Source organism: Vespa mandarinia, chromosome 15 (genome assembly GCF_050613455.1).
Source record: "Vespa mandarinia isolate Hongniang chromosome 15, ASM5061345v1, whole genome shotgun sequence".
In the NCBI taxonomy this organism is placed as follows: Eukaryota; Metazoa; Arthropoda; class Insecta; order Hymenoptera; family Vespidae; genus Vespa; species Vespa mandarinia.
In genome coordinates this window covers 617396-640350 of record NC_140824.1, presented here as the reverse complement: position 1 = coordinate 640350, position 22955 = coordinate 617396, and the positions used below count along the sequence as shown (strand labels likewise).

Genomic DNA, 22955 nt, shown 5'->3' with positions numbered 1-22955 from the left:
TATAACTTATAATATATAATAAAAAATATATTTTTTTTTATTTTTTTTTTTTTTTTATTTTTCTTTTTTTTTATGAAAATAAGTGTGTACATATAGTGTTTGTTTATATATATATATATATATATATATATATATATATTTATATATATATATTAACAAAACATATATAATTATATGGGAAAATAAAACTATTGAGGTTATACTGCTGGTTTTATTTTATGTTTCCAATGTAAAAATGGAAACAAATTAGAAACAACTTAATAATAAACAATTTTTCAATTTATAGAAAGAATATAAACTATAGAGATAATTGCCTAAAAATCCACATTATATTTTCATATTGCAGTGTAACCTTAATCAAAATAATTATTAATATTATGGATTTTATTGTGTAGAGATATAAAAAAAAGTCGTATATAAAATAAATGATATAGGAATATAATATAGAGAAATATATTTCTTTCATTTAAAACGCGTTAGTTTTCAAAGAGTTGAATTAAAATATAATATGTTTTTAAATATTTATGAAACATTAAATTGCTGGAATTTATTTAATTTAAAATTGCCTAGCTATTCAATTAATCGCATGTCATTAATTTTTGTCGATATACTTGATTATCTTATTACTTCTAATCTTTAATAACGAAGTAGAAATAATTAGCACAACATTATATTCTTTTCATATTGTATATATTACATCAACAAGAAGATTATTTAAAATCACTATTTCATAGTATTTTAAACAAATTTTCATTAAAACTCGTAATTCATAATCTGTTTCTTAAATTATTAACATATCATAAGATTCTATATTTTCAAATGCATGTACAGTGATATAATATGCTCATATAGTATGTAGTTTTAACATGTAAATGTGTAAAACTTGTAGCTCTTGTAAAAATCTAAAAATACCTTATTACAACAAATAAAGGCAACAAGCAATTTTTGTAAAGGTTTTAATTATTAATTAAAGGCAACAAGCAATTTTTGCATTTTAATTATTAATTATTTGTCAACAATTTTATTGGCACCATTATTTATTTTACGAAATCACATCATCCTAAATAGGCAAGATGAGTAAATAGCATAATAGGGTAAAAAAAAGACGATAGTTAAGCACTATCATTGTTCTTATAGTCTTCTTATACTCTATGGTTTTTAGAAAAACTTTTAGATTTTATATATATGTATATATGACAATTGTTGACTCTACTATAGAGAGCAATAGAAAAATAAATAAAATAACAATTATAATTTGGCAAAAGTATATCCCTATCTGAAAAGAAATAGAATAAACATCAACTTCTGATATGTTTGATAAAAAAATTAATTAATAAAGTGTTTTAAGATGAATTTATAGAACATATATATATGAAAATAACATAATTGGTTTCAACAAAAATTCTGTGCCATTAGTAACTATACTTTACTGTACAAATTTTTAAACTACTATCACTTAATTTGACAAATTTTAGCATATATAGAATGTCGGAAGAGCACCTTATATAATATTTTATATATTTCAGGTCTTGAGAGAATTCCCTTCTATAATACATAATAAATTTTACATGCTAGCAATGTCAAACTTTCTAATACTTCCACCCTTAAAATTGTTAATAACAGATTGTACAATATGCTAGCATAATCGAATACATTATAATAAGCTGTAATTAAGCGAATAATTTTGATGATATCAATTAAAAAATCTTTTTGTATACTATCATTATAACATATTTATATTCTTTCATAGTTTTTAAAGAAAAACATTTCATAAAATATTCCATCTGTTAAAGCTATTATTTAAATACTGTGTTTTAGTGTAAAATATAAGTCAATCTCAGTATATGTAATATATTATATAGGAAATCCATATTGAAAATCAGACGAACTTGAAAGAACATTTATAAAATAAAGAGAAATATATAGAAAATCCACATAATCCATAACAGTAAAATTACTGGAATATATAGTTTTTAAATTATATTAACAGTAATAAATTATTATAGATTACATTTTAAAATACTAGAAATAGGAAATTATATCCTAGACTTTCCATATGCAAACTTGAAAATACTTATTGATTAATGATATGATAGTGTGCGATTTATAACAAATTTTTTTTCTAAAACTTTGAGTCTATGATTTTAAGATTGTACTATTTGATTGCTTCTGCTAATATAATTACCCTTGTCAAGGTGTCATTACTGTTGCTAATGAAGGAAATATTTCAGCTTGTAATGGACCATAATCAACTTCTTCACCATCCACTGTTAAATGACCACTTACTCCTTCTGCTGGTTCTATTCGAAAAGCCTTAACAGGTATCATGTCAACACCAGAACAGTTTACATGAGTTCCAGTACTTAAACCTAACAAGAACTGACAAATAAAAAATTTTATTTTATAACAAAATTTATTGCAAATGATAAATAGATATTTATAAGCTTACCTGTAACAAGTTTGTTCTAGTAATACCAGCTTTAACTATCAAAAGCCATATAATACCATCTGCTAATTTTGCACGTGGTGCAAAAAAATAATCTTGACCTAAATGAGATTGATAAGCTGCATGTACCATTATAAATTCTCCTGTAACATATTAAACGAAGATGCAATTATTTATTCATATAAAGTTCTTATTAGATTTAAAAAGATATAAAAATATATAAGATATTTTTACCTTGATCTTGAACCCAAGAATCAGGTAGTTCTGCCGTTAGAGCTGGAAGCGTCGACGATGGACCGTACATGACTTGACTTGTCGTTATATTTTCCGTGTCTATGGATGTGGTTTTTACAACTTTATTCATAAGTTAAAACGCTACATAAAATAATAATATAACATAAAAAATGATATACCGGGCCCCCTTGTATCACCATCATCTATACTATGATAACTTGATATAGAACCAGTACTAAAGTATGTAGATTTTGCCGAAGTCGCAGAATAGAAACTGTCCAACCTTTGTCTTCCTTCAATTTCAGTTTCAAGAGTTATATTTTCTGTTATAACTTCATCATCTCTATAACCATTAAGAGGTAAATCTAATTCATTACTACTATCGTCACAGGCATCGTGGAAACTTTTTGATTCAACTATATTACCATACCTGTAGAATATTTTTATTAAAAAATATAACCATATTTTGAAATTGAATAGGAAATTGTATGTTTCCAATAATTTATAATACATAGAAAATTAGAAAGTACCGATCTAATTCATCTCCATAACTTCTAGAATGAGTTATTTTTCCGTCGCTTGTACAATCTGTATGGCAAACTTTACCATTGCCAACAACTTCTACAGGCAGTACTTTGTCACAAGGCAAATATGATATTTTTCCCTTATATGTTCTTAGTCCTATTAAACGTGCTACACTCCAAATAGTGAATCTTTGTCCACCTATAGCACGAAGTCGCTCACTTTCAATATCAATATCTGAGAGCAAGCCCCATCCGACTGACAAGAATGAAAACAATATTTTGCTTCGTGTTTCAATACGTACTATATCCATAGGAGCCTTCTTACATTTTACTACGGACAAGGCGCTAACTAATAAAGGATTGTAATCATATGGTTCCCTGAAAATACAAGAAAACATATGTATATATTATTTATACATATATATAATGTAGAAGTGGAAGTATCATAGAATGCAGTAATAAATATGATTTATAAATTAATTTCTGAATATGATTTATAAAATAAATTTCTAAATATATTGTAGTTGTATTTAAGTTTAAATAGAGAATTTCACACACACACACACACACACACACACACACACACATATATATAAAAGCTAATTTTGAAGTAATAATTTTTCGACAATAAAAGACAATATAACACAACTACCGTTTATAATGTTTATATAGATGGCACTCAAAGAGAAATATGATGTGTTATATAATAGGTCTTACTACCAATGAGAAGAAAACAATGGTATTACAATTAGGATTGTTATCTATTACTAGAATATCAAATTCAAGGTCCAAGATAAGCCACTCTAGTGCACAAATATATGTATGTTCAAGAATTTGACTTACGCATTACGAGCAGTATAAGTTGAAAAAAAAGACCGCGCGCAATATTACATATTTATCTTTTTCTTCATTTAACATTTTCCAGAACAATAGTAATTGTTATATGGTTATATTTTTTATTTAAAAAAGAAAACGAGTTCGGTAAATTGCCCTTATCAATCGTTAAAGCAAAATAATTTATAACTGTGAAAGCGAAGTACAGAAAAATAAGGAACAAGTTCAATGTATTATAATTCGTATTAAGATAATATAAAGAGAAATGAGATAAATGAAAGAGATAGATAAATAGACATTGTTTTTGATAAAAGAAGAGGATAAGAACGTACTGTTTAGAATATGCAATAGATTTCGCCAGACCGTTACCGGAACCACAGGGTATAACACCGAGGGGTAGCTCATTGAGTGCCTTCTCCCAATCGGGCCTTTGAAAGAGACCATTAACAACCTCGAAGACAATTCCATCGCCGCCAACTGTTAGCAAACCGTTCCATTGATAAATGTCCTTTGAACGGACAAATTCACGCGCATAATTCGAACATTTTGTGATGTGGATGTCGTACGGTCTTTCAGCTTCGGAAAGTACAGGATGAATTCTTTTTTGAAAAACTTCTCTGCCTCTTCCAGGACCAGACTTTGGATTTATTAGAACTAATAGCTTTCGATTCTCGCCTGGGCATGCTGCAACACAAAGAATTGCACATATTCTTTTGTTTATTCGAGTTCCTATTGCGCACCTGTTAATTAATTTAATCTAGCCGCTATCTATCTTAACGATCTTGTTACTGAACAAAAGATCGATGAATAAATCGACAAATATGCTGGGTATTCTATACTCGCATCACGAAACTAAAGACTTCGCTCTCTTTTCCTCGTTTTCTTTGTTAAGATAAAATGTTTTGTTTTTTACCTGGAAATATTATTATTATTAATATATACATATATGTCGGATATATTAATAAATATCACACATTTTATTTCAAGTAAACGGTGAGAGGCTATTATCATTAGTAAAAGATCAATTATGAATATGCGCACATTATAAATTCCAATTTCGCACGTGTCGTTGCGTCCAAGAAAGAATGAACGAATATTCATCGAAGTATTAAAATAAGTATAACCAAAGCAGAAAAGAGAGAGAAAGAGAAAGAGGGACGGAGAGGAGGAGAGGAAGGGAAGGAAGGAGGTGGAAGACGTAAATAGTTATAGTTTTAATTATTTGTTTTAAGACAATAACTTGATAGCAATAAGCACGATAAATAAAGAAGCCAAACAAGTTTATTCTAAAAATTCAACATTTTCCTTAGTTACCTACTTATGTATATCATATAGTTAAAAGTCCAGAATGATAAAAAATAACTAATTTATATTTCGAATGTTTTCATTATAGTTACTTTTTCTTTGAAATATTTCAAAAAAAAAAAAAAAAAAAAAAAAAAAAAAAAAAAAAAAAAGAACAAACACTATTTCAAAAAGATTTTAATCATGATAATCTTGCTTTCGAAGGTCGACATCTACTATATCACATATAAATAATAAAAATCAAAACGGATCCTATCAAACTGGTTTCTTGAATCTCTATCTCACATCTGTAGAAATATTTTTTTCGATTAATCTAAAAAATTAATAGTGATCAATGCCATTGTAAATACACAAAGAGTATTCACGATGTAACGATAAGACCTCGTGCTCGATCAAATCTCCAGTTATATTTGTTCTGATTAATGGAAAATAATTATCGATAGTTTCTTGCAATTTTTTTCAATAATATAATATTAAATTGTACGAATATAAAATTATATTTATAAATTATACGATTGAATTTATAAATTACATTATTATAAATTAAAAATAAGCCCAATTAAAAATGACATTTAAATCATGTTATAAAACTTTATGTTTGCACTTAAAAAACCAGTCTATGGTTAAAAATAGAAAACAAACAAACAAAAGAATAAAAAAAAATAGATATGATGTATTCTTTTGATATTTATCAAATTCACGAAACAATTGTTATGGGAACAATTTTATTTAAAAACAAAGATTTGTGTAAGGACGTAGGATCTAGAATTAATACTGAGCCAATACCGTCATTGATGCGAAAGAGAGAGAGAGAGAGAGAGAGAGAGAGAGAGAGAGAGAGAGAGAGAGAGAGAGAGAGAGAGAGAGAGAGAGAGAGAGAGAAAGGAAGAGAATTTAATGCCATTATATTTATTTTTAACAATAATCATTATATTGTTTTCCTGATATTTCATAAGACATCATTTGTAACGAAAAAAGGCGCTTTTATATGATATCTCGAAGCAATTTCCTTTCCAGAAATGATCTTACATAGTTATTTAACGTATGAAATCAGATATAGGACAAAGGAAAGAACGAGATGTTTGTGTACATATGTATATATATAAGACATAATCTTTCTAGATTGAATGTTGCGACAAAAATTCTCAGAAATTTGATCGCTATTACTTTATTTACTAAAATGCTATTATTTTAAAATGGTCGTATGCTATTCGACGCCAATGATCCGTATTAATGGACATGAAACAAAAAAATACATTTGTGTATTCATAAAAAAAGATATTAGTATGTACAAAATACTTTACTGCGTAGTGTACCGAATGTTAATTTTTATTGAGTTGCCTACGTAAAAGGTATAAACGCTTACATTACGTAATCTCGATTACACTGTTAATGTATGCTCGTTAAAAATTGTCGATCGGAAGGTATAATGCATGTTTATCGCTGCTCTAATGAAAACATATATAAACGAGAAAAGATTGAGATTGAGATTGAGATTGAGATTGAAATTGAGAGAGAGAGAGAGAGAGAGAGAGAGAGAGAGAGAGAGAGAGAGAGAGAGAGAGAGAGAGAGAGAGAGAGAGAGAGAGAGAGAGAGAGAGAGAGAGACAGAGAGAGAGGAAAGTAATAAAAAAGAAGCCGAAAAGAATTTAAACCGAACATATTAAATCGAAAAAGTTGTTTTATGCAAATTTATCAATCATTAAATGCTTAATATTTTCCCGCAAAAATAGAAAGAAAGAAGGACTTTTTTTTTATTTAAGTATTTAATACGTATACTCGCAGTATAACTTGTATCATTTGTTTTTTTTTCTGACATGTTCTTATAAAATTACGAAATATGTGGAAGTGGATGAATTGCAGAAATTTTATACCAAACATACGTATCCTCAAGTGTGTACATATATTTATATACATATATATGATGTAATCAATGTATTCAAATATGAATGTAACGTCATGAATATAAAGAATAATATAAAATAATGGACGAATTGAAGTAATAGATTATATTTGGTTTTTATAAATTAAAAATTAGATATGTATATACGTTTGTCAATAAATTATCAGAACGTCAAAAAGTAATAATGGAATCAATGAAAAAAAATTCAATATGTGTACTGCCTAATTGTCCCACGATTTCTCTCTCTCTCTCTCTCTCTCTCTCTCTCTCTCTCTCTCTCTCTCTCTCTCTCTCTCTCTCTCTCTCTCTCTTTCTCACACACACACATACACACACTTACTCTTTTTTCCCTCTCAACTCTTTTAATTAATCGATCTTTTAATTTGGCTCTTACGTCAATTCAATATCAACAGGATCATTAATCGTCGAGCTTGACTATATGAAAAATACTACAAGAGAGAAAGAGCATGCCAACAATAAAGCCGTAAACATTCGAGAGCGTCGAAAAACAATGAACTTGGCAGTCCGCTTTAACGAAGACTACCACGATGCCAGGAAATATTTTATCGCCAAGTTATAACGAAAAAATTCCTCGACATATTTATATTAATGTGTTTATTAAATACTACTCTGCGATGAACATGAAAAACCTTTTTCTTCAATACTACAATTTTTTCGCATCAATATTCAACAATAGATTAACGATTATTTATGGAATATTAAATTTGTATTTAATTTAAAATTTAGATTCTTTTTTTCTCTCTCTCCCTCTCTCTCTCTCTACTCTATCCTACTATGCATTCGAGATTATTATCAGAAAAGATTTATAATTAATGATATTTAAATTTTCACATCAACTACATCATCGATATTCTTGATAGGAGATTGTTTAAACATTGTCATTTTTTTTTATCATCTATCAATATTGCTGGATAAACAAAAAAAGAATATTTGTAAATACAGAATAACCATTATAAACGGTTGTTATATAACGAAAGTCCATTATATGATACTGATGAAAAAATGGATAAACAAAATTATTCGCTATGAGAGAGAATAATTATCGAATAAGGAAAATAAAAACTAGTGGAGAAAAAAAAAAAAAGAACATGAGTCATATTACTTGCGAAATGTAAGAAACTGTTGTGTTTATTCCTAATCCATGTTATTTGTTATGAAATTTCAACGGACATTTGACTTATTATATTTCATACAGAATATCGTAATAAAAAGATTTTCTTATTCCATATAATTTCAAACTATATAATAGATATCTGCCCATTGAGAGTTCACAATTGCAACTATATTCAGTGACGGATTTATGCAGAAGCAATAGACGAGGTTGCTTCGGGACTCGTAAAACGAAGGAACCCAACGTGACAATATAAATTTATATTAATTATAATTAATTTAATTTAATATCTGGTGTCCGGTATATAATTCTTATTTCTATATACGCGATTATAATCAAATTTGAGTAGTGTATTTTTTCATTTCATCGTTTGCATGAACAGTTATAGCGAAAAAATGTATATTGTGCATAACTAATTTATGTTAACGGGAGGCCAAAAATTTGTAATACCTTAGGCTCCTTAAAGGTTAAATCCGTCACTGGCTGTATTCAATCACACATGCCTAAGATCTCGTACAGCAGAACATTTTCGATCAATTAATTGCTTGATCTCATCGTTAACACGTCAAAATAAATAGGAATTAATATAAGATAATAAAATGAAATATAAGATTTCTATTGGATATCACGAAGATAAGCAATGTTTTATTTCTTGTTTTGAAATGTTGAATCCACCAATGAGAAAACCACCGCGAGAATGAAATTGTTTTAAAGAAAAAGACGTAAAGAAGATAAAGATGACGATTGGCTCATTACATAATCAATCTTTCAATTCTCAAGATAAGTTTCGCTTTTCCTTCATTAACAAAATCATAAAAAATATTGTCTAAATTTTATAGTTAAAAAATGTACGAAAGATATATATAGAAACCAAGGAAAGAAAAGTAATGTAGATAGGGTGGAAGGATAGAAGGAAGGAAATGAAGGAGGAAAGAAATAAAAAATACTTACCGCCGAGTAAAGCTTCGAGATTTCCATGACTTGGACTCATGAGGTTTTTTGGGACTGGTAGCTTCGTGACTAAACACTTTATCGCCAATCGCCACCTACTTGCCTCCCTTAGATTATCTTCATACTTGTCAAAACTACGAAATCTGAGGGTAATCGTTGTTCTCTCGCGTCTACGGATTCCTTTCATTCGTACCTTTTTCAGAGTATACGCATATATATAGAGATAAGCAGAGGTATCATACTCGTCGTAGGATGATTGGAAAGCATCCATAGACTCGACCAGTTTGAGCTGCATTCTCGAGGCACCCGGACGACAAGCGCAACTTCCAGCTGCGCTCCTTCGCTTAGATCTCATGCACCTGCACCCGATGATATCATTTAACGGAATCGTTTCGATCTTCGTCGAGCCATTACTGTCTTTTTGCAAGCTCAAGCCTTTTTCACTAAGCTTCACTTTGTAATAGGTGTTTTTCTTCGATGTCACGTAGAAGGTCTCCTCGAGAACGGCACTCGAAGTTACCTGATTTTCTTCCTCCATCTCGAGAGCACAACATATGTGCCTATAAATGTGTCTATGTGTGTGTGTGCACTGAAATAATATTTTTTTTTCTTCTTCTTTTCTTCAACGAATTTGAAGGGTAACCGAAAGACACGTTCCACTCATGTTATTCTTCCTTCTTTGGCAATGATTTTCTTTGTACAGATCGCGAAATAGATTAAGCAAATAAAGTTTTCCTTGAGAAACTTATACGCTTCATTTTATTATCCTTCTATCCTTAATTTTTCTTCTTTCCCTTTAGGTAACACATGCATAGATCAAAATTATTAGCTTAAAATTACGAGCAGAATCATTCTTGATTTTCTTTGAACACCAAAGAGCGTTACCCGTGTTGCTGCCGTTACTGCAACTGCTGCTGCGGATTACGATATTGGACGAGTTGAACGCGACAATCGTACTCCGTATGAGAGTTGGAGAAGTGGGAGAAGAGGATATGGAGATGGAAGCGCGAATTAAGCGATAGAGTTGTTAAGTGTTGGAGGAAAGCACGTGCATGCGAAAAAGAATCTATATGTTAGTTCTCCTTTTATTCTTTTTCAAACATCTGTTCCCTTTTTTGTTAATTGCAAGAGAAGAACGTGAGCAAGTACCGTCCTCTTTCGCGAAAAACAGCCACTTTGTCCTCGTACCGCGAAAGTGGATTTAATTGCTGACGTTTTAACATGATCAAATCTTTGTTTATTTGTCGGTAGTGACCGATACGTAAAATATTTTTTCCGCGGTAAGCTCACTATCACTTTCCTTTCGTGTCAAGTTTACTTCAAAGTAGTTTGCATTAAGTTATTCGAATGAGCAATGCACCCCTTATTCCTTCGTTTTGGTTTCTAGTGTTAGACATAAACATTCGAACATCCAACCACTAACTGAGCTCAGCCCAGACTATTCCCGTAATCGGGATAATATCACTTTAGGGTCACTTGCAGCGCCACCTTATGGTATCTATCGAAAGCCTCTTTATCCTTATCTAAGAAGATAGCAATGATTTGTCATATTTTTCTGTGTCTTATTTTTTTTTCTTTATATACTGACTTCGTTTTTCGAAAAAACTTAAATGGATGATGAATCTTCTTGATTTTTCTTAATACTTGTTATTTATTCAAAAGATAATCGTTTTTATAATTCAAGTCTTATAACTTAGTATTTTTAGTGTAGAGTGCGCTACTGAATGGATTTGACTTTATTTGCTTTTGATAATGTAGTTTACTATATTTCATATCTCTTAAATTTTTGTAAGTGAATATCTTTCATTATTCCTTTTGATTAATTTATAATAAAACGAAAATTTCTATTCTAAATATTCGCTTATGTTACTTAATAGATTAAATTCACTTAAATTTAAATTTAAGGTAAATTAAAATTTACAGGTAAATAGTGATTTTAAGGTAGATTAAAATTTATAGATAAATAGAGATTTCAAAAACATTGATCAACAGCACCCTCTATATATTTTGTTCTTTCATGTCCGTGTGACACTTCCGGGCTAGGTGGTTTCTCTTCCGGTTTGTCATAATGGTAAGTTAACGTGGGAATTTTCTTTTGCTCGTGAAATCAAATAAAATGCCACATTTGTAAAAGAGTCGATAAAAAATATAATTTTTCCATAGATGAAGAATGAGTGAGCATGATTTTACGAGAATTATTTTTATTTTAGGGTATCGACATTAACCACAAACACGATAGAAAGGTCCGACGAACGGAGCCGAAATCGCAAGATGTTTATTTACGACTTCTTGTAAAAGTAAGTTATTTTATTTATTGCTTTTTGATGCATGATTTTTTCCATTTCTTTCATTAAATTTCCGAACGAAAAATATTTTGTGTGAAAAACTTATATTGCCCTTTTATTGGTTAGATTACGTTTCATTTTGAGGTTAACCCGACAGGAGCATGTCATTTATCTGACAAGATGTTTCTTTTTTCTATCCCAATATATCATCTAATATTGCGAACAGCACTCTGTGTTAGTCTTTGCAAATATAGACTAATTCAATTTTGTAAGTTCGCTATAAAAATTAGACAACTTTCCTATTCTGTCTTTTGGCATAAACAAAAAGACAATTATATTAGTTGATACATAGATACATAATATATGATCATACGATGTTTATATAAAATCAAAGGAATTTTTAATTATCTAGATTTTTTTTATAAATGTGTTGTTTTTTTTTTTTCTGTTGTTTTTTAGCTATATCGATTTTTGGCACGTAGAACCAATGCAAAATTCAACCAAATAATTCTGAAACGTCTATTTATGAGCAAGATTCATCGCCCTCCAATTTCTTTAGCCCGTATAGTCCGATTTATGAAGAAGACTGGCCGTGAAAACTCCATTGCAGTAGTCGTTGGAACTGTTACAGATGATGCTAGAATTTTTGAAGTTCCAAAATTAACGGTATGTCATGTAACCCTTGTAACTTTTTCTATACACAATTAATAGTTATTATATTTAATTAATAACATATATTACTTGTACATCTCAGGTTTGTGCACTACGTATTACTGAAAAGGCTAGAGGCCGTATCTTGAAGGCTGGTGGCGAAATCATTACTTTTGATCAACTGGCTCTTCGTTCCCCCACTGGGAAGAAAACAGTTTTGATGCAAGGTCGACGTAATGCACGCGAAGCTGTGAAACACTTTGGTCCAGCACCAGGTGTTCCACACTCGCATACCAAACCTTTGGTACTTTCAAAAGGAAGGAAATTTGAGAGAGCTAGAGGCCGTAGACGTAGCTGTGGTTATAAGAAATAAATTTTTAATATATGTCATCATTTATTGTGCCATTAAATTCATGAAACATATGCTAACCCTATTGTACATCTTAAAATAATTTCAAGGTGTGCACTCGGGGTGCACTACACCCCAGATATTTAGAACAGCAGTCGTTTGTGTAGAATGGGTAATTTTTACTTCAAAAAAATACCGTATATTCTTGGAAGTCTCGAATATAATAATCAGTAGATTTGAAAATGCATTTCTAATTCTGACATGAAAAAAATTAATTATGCAATGTGAAAAAATGAATTTTTTTTCGTTAAAAATTGAATATCCTTTTTAACTTTCATTTTTTCAAAAACAATCTATAATCATCTTGTGACAAGTCTTTTTCAGAAAAAAATAAGTACTCTATATATGAATCTTTGAAAATATTATTAGAGCATTTCAATATATCATTCCTTCAAATTGATTAAATAATAGGAATTAAAAGCATACTCGGGCTCGATGTTGAGCAGATGAATTCTCTGTAGTTATAGTGTATGAAAAGTAACACAAATGCATTTGTTCATGATAAATGATAACATTTGAAAGACAAGAAAACTAAAATTCAATTTACCTTATGCAGTGCATTAGTCACGAGTAAACTTGCTTCATTGCAAGTAGTATAATTATTTTGTACTCCACATATGGGCTAGACTATCAGTATAATCATATTTCACTTTATGGTCAGTTGCAGCTCCATCTTACAGTATAAATTAAAACCCTCTTTATACTTATCTAAGACGATAGTTATGGCTTGTTATAATTTTCTGTCTCCTGTTTTCTTTTCACTTCTTTTATACTTCTCGACTTGTTTTTCCAAAGAAGATTATATAAATTATGCTTCTTCCTAATATTTCTTAATTCTTGTTAATTTTTTAGAAAATAATATATTTTATAATGTAACTCTTATGGTTTAATATCTTTACTATAGAGTGTACAGTATTGACTTGACTTTATTTGCGGGCAATAATAATATTTTGTATATGATATCTTTTTGAAATTATTTATATTCTATAAGATCATGCTTCCTTATATGTTGTGATTAGTTTATCTTAAAATAATGTACGAAAATTTCTATTCTAGATATTCGGTTATATTATTACAAAGATTGAATCCACTTCATTATGATTTACAGGTAAATAGTGATTTTAAAAGCGTTGATCAACAGCGTCCTCTATATTTTCCGTTTTTTTCACGTTCCTTTTGGTTGCATCTAAACTAGATGGTTTCTCTTCCGGTTTGTCATAATGGTAAGATAATGTGGGAATTTTATTTTGCTCGTGAAATCAAATGAAATGCCCCATTTGTTAAAGAGTCGATAAAAAATATAATTCTTCCATAGATGAAGAATGAGTGAGCATGATTTTACGAGAATTATTTTTATTTTAGGGTATCGACATTAACCACAAACACGATAGAAAGGTCCGACGAACGGAGCCGAAATCACAAGATGTTTATTTACGACTTCTTGTAAAAGTAAGTTACTTTATTTATTGCTTTTTGATGCATGATTTTTTCCGTTTCTTTCATTAAATTTCCGAACGAAAAATATTTTGTGTGAAAAACTTATATTGCCCTTTTATTGGTTAGGTTACGTTTCATTTTGAGGTTAATCCGACAGGAGCATGTCATTTATCTGACAAGATGTTTCTTTTTTCTATCCCAATATATCATCTAATATTGCGAACAGCACTCTGTGTTAGTCTTTGCAAATATAGACTAATTCAATTTTGTAAGTTCGCTATAAAAATTAGACAACTTTCCTATTCTGTCTTTTGGCATAAACAAAAAGACAATTATATTAGTTGATACATAGATACATAATATATGATCATACGATATGTTTATATAAAATCAAAGGAATTTTTAATTATCTAGATTTTTTTTATAAATGTGCTTTTCTGTTGTTTTTCAGCTATATCGATTTTTGGCACGTAGAACCAATGCGAAATTCAACCAAATAATTCTGAAACGTCTATTTATGAGCAAGATTCATCGCCCTCCAATTTCTTTAGCCCGTATAGTCCGATTTATGAAGAAGACTGGCCGTGAAAACTCCATTGCAGTAGTCGTTGGAACTGTTACAGATGATGCTAGAATTTTTGAAGTTCCAAAATTAACGGTATGTCATGTAACCCTTGTAACTTTTTCTATACACAATTAATAGTTATTATATTTAATTAATAACATATATTACTTGTACATCTCAGGTTTGTGCACTACGTATTACTGAAAAGGCTAGAGGCCGTATCTTGAAGGCTGGTGGCGAAATCATTACTTTTGATCAACTGGCTCTTCGTTCCCCCACTGGGAAGAAAACAGTTTTGATGCAAGGTCGACGTAATGCACGCGAAGCTGTGAAACACTTTGGTCCAGCACCAGGTGTTCCACACTCGCATACCAAACCTTTGGTACTTTCAAAAGGAAGGAAGTTCGAGAGAGCTAGAGGCCGTAGACGTAGCTGCGGTTATAAGAAATAAATTCTTAATGTATGTCATCACTTATTTTACCATTAAATTCATGGAAAATATCTTAAACGGCTTATTTGGAATTTAAAAATTTTTTTTTATAAAATGGAATGAAACATAGGAAGTTACACGTTTGTTTTTATATATTCTTTCTGTTTATTCCTTTTTCACACTACAATCTAAATCAGTACTTTCTGCCGTAACTGCATTATTTATTGCATCTTCTGGTTTATCCTCGTCATCAGACTGTATTTCTTCTAACGCACTAACGATTGGAAAATATAATTTTGATTCTTCTATTGCACTTTCGTGATTATCGCTAACATAGAAAGGACCAATACCGGCAAATGCCAAAAATGCTTCACGTCCTATTTTCTTGACAGTACATATAAATACTTCGTAACTGTTGAGAATAAGATAGAATTTCTAAGTTTTTATATATCTGATATAGATCTAATGTATAATGTATAATGTCTGTAAATGTACCCAGTTCTTTCTAAAGTACTAAATTCAAATTCCTTGATAGATTTAGCTATCATCTTTATATTTGAAGGTTTATCACACTCAAAAACTCCAAAATCTACGATATCGTCAGTATACATTTCCAAAACCATTTTCAACTCATTTTTCCTCGTACTGTCGTATTTGAAAATGATTATCGGTTCTCTTTTTATCTTATCCTCGTACTATGGAATTTTTTATGATACATATTTTAATTTCTTTTGTAGTAGTATATTCGAACTTGAACGTTTACTTACTGGGTATCTAGTATTTGTGTATTTGCTGAAGATTAAACGAAATACAGTTGCCTTGTTTCTGGCATTCGGTGGAGTCCATGCAACGGGAAACGATTCATTTTCCATTTCAGATGATATTAATGCTGGTCGATGTCGTCCACAATAGCTATTAAAGAAATAATTTTATTGTCAAAAACATATAAAGTTATTTGTAAAATGTACTCTTTCCTCTCGAGATCTAAAATAGTTTTAATAAGGACACCTTTATCTTTACGAGCCTGTATCTGAATAAATCTATGCAAGATCCTTTTTTCGTTATGGTCTTATGTTCTGTACATTTTTATATGTTATACATATGAAATATTAAAAAGAAAAAAGAACTTTAGACCACCTGGTATTAAAGTTTCAACAATTAGAAATTCTAGAAAAGAATTCCGACCAACGGGATATCTATGCCTATAACCATTAGGACGGGAAAGAGTTCAAATATAGTTGTCTCTCGTTAAGAGTGATTTATGTACGTCTCATCCGTGATGCACTGATCCGCCGAAAATAATACTGCTTCTCCGAAGAGTAATGTAAGCAAATGCTGATGAACGTCCAATTCATTCGTAGATTCATTTCTTCTCAAACGCATAAGCATACATTTACCGTCTAAAATTAATTGTCTTTCGTGATCCGTAAGTACATAATCGGACTAAAAAGAATAAAGTATTTAATTAAGTATTAATTGTTGAAAAAAGAAAAACATATTGCCGGAATTGAAAAGAAAAAAACTCAATGAAGAAACCTCGTGAAACATTTTATCAAGGATATCTTCATTCAATCGCTTTCGTATCTCCTGTTCTATAGTATAATTTCCTGGTAAAATTTCTTCAATTAATTCCAGATACGGTGGGCTACATTTTTTATCCCTTTTATGTCCTTCTTCGTCCTTAAATATCCACGGATACAATAAGAGACAAGTTTCATCGATTAACGAATTAGTTAAATGGTCCATTTCTGCTTCATATTTCTCTTTGGCTTCCGCTTCTATAAAAGATTCATTATTCAAATGTTTGCGTAAATATTAGATAATAATAAAAATTAATCTGTCGCAAAATAAAGCAATGCTTTTAAAACCTTTTTGAGCTTTCTTCTCTGTTTCCTTAGCTATTCGGACTTCCTCAGCGATGCGCATTCGTATATTTTCTTCTGGGCTACATTCATTTACAGATATAGAGAATCTATAATTTGGAAATAAATGAATATATAGATAGATAATTAATCTAGAACTGTAAATATTAATATAGAACATAAAGCAAACTTACTCCGATTCCTCTCTATTTTGAATTCGTTGAAATTCGGTGGTCAACATTTTCACCAGTTGTGGACAATGTGCGCCAAACATTAAATTAATCATCATGCCATCCTGAAAATATAACAATAAATATTTATTATTTTATTTTCTTCAATGAAATTAGGTAGACGCATTTGTTTACACGAATAAACATCCAAATGGGTTCGCTTTTCTCTTTAAAACGCTGAAGATCCGTTATATCATCGCATCTCGCCTATAACGTTATTTATTATTTTATTAATCGTTATTAGAAACTTCGATAATAGATGATAGTTGGTGAAGTTACCGTAGCATAATTTAAAGCATCGCCGCCAATTTCCATTTTTATTTTTTTTAATGTGCTCACCATACCTGTGCATGGTCCGCTCCATGCGGCATAAATATCAACTACTGTAAGAAAAAAAGAATTCAGTTGAATAATAACGATGATCCAAATTTTCCAAAATAATTGTACTTTCCTAACAAGCCCTTTTTAGTTAAAATTTTAGCCCACTCATCGTCATTAGTAACATCAGTCTGAAGTGCCGTTGGTAATGTTTTTTTTGCCATTTTTCTTATCACCTTTCTGGTACCCTATGGTATAAATTATATAAAGAGATATTAATTAAAATGAAGAGAATAGAAAGGAAATAAAAATCAAATCAAACGTATACCCTTTTACGGCGCAACATTTTGAAAAAAGAAATGAAAATATTGATGAACGTAATAATTTCGAGATTTTATTAGGTATTTTTTTTTATTCAACAAAAATTGTAAACTTTCAGCTGTTGTAATTATTTATAAAAGGTTTCTCGAGGAATACAATCCTGTAGTAAGCTACGAGCGAGAATAACTTAATGCTATTCAACGGCAAATACAAGACAGAACTCTAAGGTTTATTTATTAGGAATTTTACGATCATTATATTGGGGGAACTCTAAGGGCTATTAGTATGACGGGACTGGAGATGTCGGTGACAGTAGTGAGGACACGCAAACTATTTCGAATAAATTATACTATTGCGAGTCAAATATCTGCGTGGCGTGTATATAATTACAGCGTGAAAGAGCAAGGATATTATTTTTCTTTTTTAAAGTCACGTACATAGATATTATATTTGTCTTCTTCGTGAACGAAGCAAACAATGACGAGAGTATTCTAATTTTACGATAATTATTAATCCTAATAATTATTAAGTTCAAGAACTAAAGTAAAAAAATTATTATGACATGCATAATATAAATAATTTATCTATTAATGATAATTAGAGATGAAGATATCGGTTCTGATAAGAAATACTTGCGTATTAACAAAATCGAACATTAACGTGAGTATTTTAAGTGTTCGTTGTCCAACCGGTTGCCAGGAGTAACAAATTATATGGATTACATGTGTAATAATAGCAAATGTTTTTCCTGCAACGTCATCGACTTTGCTATACCTTTAATTTATTCAATCTCTAAAAAAGGATAAAACATTTGCGCCTTTCCTTGATTAATATTAATGTTGATGACGGAAGAATACTTATATAGCCAATCGAATGAATAAAAACATCATTCATAATATATTTGCACGATTTATGAATTTATCACAAACAAAATGTAATAATAACTTATAAATAATTCCGAGAATTTTACGATATTGATGGTCCACCTATAAAGTAATATTATGTATTGCAATTTGATTTAAATTATATTATACTGTTAAATGAAATTAATTTTCATCGAAATTCTTCGTTTATTTATGGAAGAACATTTATGGAATTTTTTAACGATATTATCGTATAGGATAAAAATTAAAGCATTTCCCATTTACTCATTTCTACGAATTTGTCATAGCACGCTCGGAGTACGTTCAAATCAATTTATAATAAATCGATCCTTTTTTGTTTTCTTTTTTCTTTTTTCTTATGGATAGTCGCATACTGTGTGGCCCGCGGCAATGAATGAATTCCTCATCTCTCTGTTTTAAAGGATTACAATTTTTCAAATCTTTTTCAAATAGTTTTCTAATCTCCACATACTTTTTAAGATCGATATATATATATATATATATATATATATATAACATTCTGGTTTCTTTCTTGTTCTCCTAGGTACTTTTTTCCAGTAGTTTTTCATCAAAATTGTATCAAATGTACTAGCTGAAACTAGATCTGAAATTTGTTGAATTTAAAACGGATAATAATATAGATATAATGTAACATCGGCAAGAAAAAACAAACCAAGTAATTTTTTTCACTAGAAAGAAGTCAATATATCAACTAGGCAATGAACTTTTTGCGACAGGGAGGCCAACATTACAATTCATAAGATAAGAAAAAAAGTATGGGTGTGTTCTGAAATTTTCAATTTACGCTATACGCTTATATTGTCAATACCAAAATTGTTTTCTTTAAATAGAAAATCGATTTATACAATATCTACAATATTTAAATCGATTTTAGTTTTCCGAATCGATTAAAAATATCGAAAATCGTGACGCAAAAGATCGATTTTGGAGAGATCGATTTAAAATCGGCATTCCTAGTTCAAAGTGATCGTATTTTGTGATATATCGAAGAGACTTCAACGAATGCCAATTTTATAATTCTTTAATCGACGACGATGATTTATTTCAATTTTGATCATTTAGAAATTAATAAGATTTGTGAGGTGTAACGTAATTAAAAGATTTGTGAAAGTTTCCTCAATTTCTTCTCTCCTTCTCTTGTTTTCTCTCTTTCTCTTTCTCTTTCTGTACATCATTTAATGACTGTTTATCGTTTGAAATTTCTTATTTTCCTCTGTTCGTTTGAAATACTTTCATTTTTACAGTTTGTAAATATTTTCTGTTTGTTTGAAAAATAGAAGAGATGTTAAAATCTTGAAAGACTATCACTATTTTAATGATCTTGTCAATCAATAACGTCATTAAGTTATTTTTATTATCTAAATTATTAGGGAACATTAGTACTTATAATATATGGCAGAAGATACCGAGATATGTGGTGGCTTTTTGGATGCTAAGTTATCAGGAACAAGATGTGTAACACAAAAAGTGAGGAAAAGATCTTTAGCGCCATGGAAAGTTTGGAAAAGACATTGGTGTACTGTCAAAAAATTGGGACCAGGTTTAGGAATAGAAATACAATTAGATTATGGTATAAGTAGTGGTGGGATTTCGCAGAATGAAAAGGACAACTCAATTGTAATACCTTATGATGCCATTGTATATCGTACTCAATCGAAATCTAAACAGTTTGCATTTGGCATATTCTTAAATAAAGAGAGAAAACCGTTATTGTATTTATCTGGGAACTCTGAAACAGAAACACAGCGTTGGATGTCAAATATTCGTCAATTATTAAAACCAAGGAAACATAGATTAATGGATGGATTCTATAATATATCTATAGTAGATAATGCACATTCCAGATTGGCAGGTTTAACTGGTAATTTTAATAATTCTTATTTTTATTATTTGTATTTATGTTATATTATATTATATTATATTATATTATATTATATTATATTATATTATATTATATTATATTATATTTAAAAATTTCAATTTTCTATAGGCTTATATGGAGACTTAGTAGCCAGTCAAATGGGGGTATTTATCAAAGATATTCATTCAGGTGAAATAATACAAAATCTAAAATGGAAAGAAATGAAGCAATTTCATTTAACTACAGCTGGTCGTCCGGAAGATGTAAAACGTATATGTGTCATTCATACCACTAAAGAGTTCAATGCTGGAGTTGGAGAACTTCATGTATTTTGTTTGAAGGCTAGCAAATTGTTGCAGGATTTAGTGACTCAGGGCCGTGGTCCAAAGCACAAACATATCGATAAAAGACCATTAAGTTTAAGTGAAGGTGATCTTAGAATATCAGGACATTGTGAAGAAGGTACAACAACTTTTCCAGCATTAAAGAGTAAAATTGCATTTAGTCTCATTAATGCAGGCCTAGGATTACTTTTATCTTCTCGTTCAGGAAATGATGTTAAATCTTTAAACGATATGACAAATGGTCATAACCTTGATAAAGTTATGAATGAGAAACAACCTATAGTCACTAGAGTTGTAGATAATGTTTATCAACAAAAACCAACTAGTATCCCTGATATTGTATCAAGTATAAAAGACTTAGATACTTCATCGCATAGAAGAATTTCCAATGTTTCTGTGGCTTCTGGTGTTTATGAAGAAATTATTGATAATACTAATTGTTCCAGAATTGTTTCGGTAACTTCAAATTTTTATGAAGATCCAGAAGAACTTATTTTTAGCTCTCACAATCTTCAATTGCAACCGCCACCGTTGCCACCTCGACAGCGGTGCGGATCTGCATCTACAAGAAATGGCAGGTTCGTTTTATTAAACATTATTGTATTCCATTATTTTCGGTGAAATTTATGGCATAAAAATTTTTTATAGCATTAGTGAAGATGGTTTAGATTCTGAAGGAGATACTAGATCTGTTACTCCGAATGATATCACACCACTTTCTGAAGATAAAATAATCCATTCACAGCAAGCTATAATAGATCATTCTGAGTATGTTCCAATGTCACCTAGACCAAAAGTCATCACTTCTTATCATCTTGAAGTAGAAAATTCTTCCCAAGAGGAAATTTACATGGTCATGCAATAATAGCACAAATACATAAAATTTACTTATGCATCAAGTTATGCTTCAAATCACTCAATATGGGTGTTAGAAAATGATATTTCATGAATATGTTCTAAACATTTCTTACGAATATGTTAGCTTTCTAAAAATAGCTTGAACTTTGTATCTATCTGGCATATAATGCATAATATTCTCGTGTGAAAGTTCATATATTTTTTAATTGGAAGCAGGGTAATTAAAGTGTGAATATTTTCATTTATATGTTTGAAGGATATAGTCGTATGCATTAAATTTTATCTATATACATTTCTATTATAAGCCATTTTTAATTATTAGCTTGGAATTATATATAATTTAGGTTAATAATTTACTACATTATTATTTTGAGTGTATGTTGCCTTTACTTATATTAAGGGAAATGAAATTGTGATCTCTTTATATAACATTTGAAATGTTTATGTCAAAGGTTTATATATTTTGGTAAATAATTATTTGTGCAAAAATATTACAAATCTTACTAGATAGTCATTGATATAATGCCTTTTCTTACTACATTTTTTCTGTAAATATCTTCTAATTTATTGTATTATCAATCAGTAAATCAATAATTTAATAATAATTATAGTCTACTTCAAGTTTACATATATGTTTCTATGTTTGATACGAATTCATCATAAATTCGTCCAAACAAAACAAAAAGATTTTGGTAAAAAAAAAAAAAAAAAATAAAAAAAAAAAATAAAAAAAAAATAAAAAAAAAGAAAAAAAAGAAAATAGGAAAAAAAATGAAAAATTTTTCGTTTATAACATACATTAATAACAGTTAATTGTTTCGACGTAATATTTGTCGAAGACAAACAAATTTGTGTTATCCATTTTTTCTTACTGGTTGTATAAATCATTGTTGCAGCTATAAATTTATATGTAATAATGGAGCGTAAGATATTTGATCATAAAAAATTGCCTTCGTCGTGTGCCTATAATCGTCGTTCATCCCATAAAGGTTTAAATTATAAAAAAAAAAAAAGCTTATTGTATCTTGACAGATGTATTGTTAATTAACAAATTTATTGACATACAATGTGAAAATGTTTTATAAAAATACATATACATATACAAATTTTTTAAAAATTGTAATACACACTTTTAATAAGAAAAATATAA

At 29.5% G+C, this 22955-nt stretch overlaps 5 protein-coding genes across 11 annotated transcripts; 3 read left to right on the top strand and 2 right to left on the bottom strand.

Annotated features, from left to right (window-relative positions):
* Positions 1–328: 328 nt before the first annotated feature.
* Sk2 (Sphingosine kinase 2) lies at positions 329–10775 on the bottom strand. Of its 3 annotated transcripts, XM_085661580.1 has the most exons (8): positions 10215–10774; positions 9330–10123; positions 4371–4722; positions 3211–3582; positions 2860–3110; positions 2681–2779; positions 2450–2589; positions 336–2379 (listed from the first exon to the last, which is right to left on the bottom strand). In XM_085661580.1, the coding sequence occupies exons 2-8, from the start codon at positions 9865–9867 to the stop codon at positions 2191–2193; spliced, it is 1941 nt and encodes a 646-aa protein (XP_085517706.1). In that variant the 5' UTR covers positions 9868–10123; positions 10215–10774; the 3' UTR covers positions 336–2190. The 3 variants fall into 3 exon arrangements, with proteins under 3 accessions (XP_035741176.1, XP_085517706.1, XP_035741175.1); XM_035885283.2 differs by having other exon boundaries at positions 329–2379; positions 2860–3023; positions 9330–10775; XM_035885282.2 differs by having other exon boundaries at positions 9330–10774.
* A 563-nt stretch (positions 10776–11338) lies between these two features.
* On the top strand, positions 11339–12658 carry LOC118449980 (large ribosomal subunit protein eL18). Its single transcript, XM_035885270.2, has 4 exons — positions 11339–11400; positions 11540–11626; positions 12074–12280; positions 12369–12658. The coding sequence occupies exons 1-4, from the start codon at positions 11398–11400 to the stop codon at positions 12636–12638; spliced, it is 567 nt and encodes a 188-aa protein (XP_035741163.1). The 5' UTR covers positions 11339–11397; the 3' UTR covers positions 12639–12658.
* A 1172-nt stretch (positions 12659–13830) lies between these two features.
* LOC118449981 (large ribosomal subunit protein eL18) lies at positions 13831–15243 on the top strand. Its single transcript, XM_035885271.2, has 4 exons — positions 13831–13897; positions 14037–14123; positions 14563–14769; positions 14858–15243. The coding sequence occupies exons 1-4, from the start codon at positions 13895–13897 to the stop codon at positions 15125–15127; spliced, it is 567 nt and encodes a 188-aa protein (XP_035741164.1). The 5' UTR covers positions 13831–13894; the 3' UTR covers positions 15128–15243.
* Positions 15244–15271: 28 nt separating this feature from the next.
* LOC118449973 (uncharacterized) lies at positions 15272–19504 on the bottom strand. Of its 3 annotated transcripts, XM_085661423.1 has the most exons (12): positions 19395–19504; positions 18474–19325; positions 17652–17764; positions 17478–17583; positions 17334–17405; positions 17163–17263; positions 16975–17078; positions 16643–16884; positions 16374–16549; positions 15874–16018; positions 15602–15801; positions 15272–15518 (listed from the first exon to the last, which is right to left on the bottom strand). In XM_085661423.1, exons 3-12 carry the CDS (start codon positions 17738–17740, stop codon positions 15272–15274), a joined length of 1482 nt encoding a protein of 493 aa, XP_085517549.1. In that variant the 5' UTR covers positions 17741–17764; positions 18474–19325; positions 19395–19504. The 3 variants fall into 3 exon arrangements, with proteins under 3 accessions (XP_085517549.1, XP_085517550.1, XP_085517548.1); XM_085661424.1 differs by lacking the exon at positions 19395–19504 and having other exon boundaries at positions 18474–19391; XM_085661422.1 differs by lacking the exons at positions 18474–19325; positions 19395–19504 and adding an exon at positions 17845–18430.
* On the top strand, positions 19502–22396 carry LOC118449974 (uncharacterized). 3 transcript variants are annotated; one of them, XM_035885253.2, is made up of 4 exons: positions 19502–20603; positions 20733–21065; positions 21153–21525; positions 21596–22396. In XM_035885253.2, exons 1-4 carry the CDS (start codon positions 20135–20137, stop codon positions 21810–21812), a joined length of 1392 nt encoding a protein of 463 aa, XP_035741146.1. In that variant the 5' UTR covers positions 19502–20134; the 3' UTR covers positions 21813–22396. The 3 variants fall into 3 exon arrangements, with proteins under 3 accessions (XP_035741146.1, XP_035741145.1, XP_085517551.1); XM_035885252.2 differs by having other exon boundaries at positions 19502–19824; positions 20113–20603; positions 20733–21525; positions 21596–22394; XM_085661425.1 differs by having other exon boundaries at positions 19502–19831; positions 20113–20603; positions 20733–21525; positions 21596–22394.
* The last annotated feature ends 559 nt before the right edge of the window (positions 22397–22955 follow it).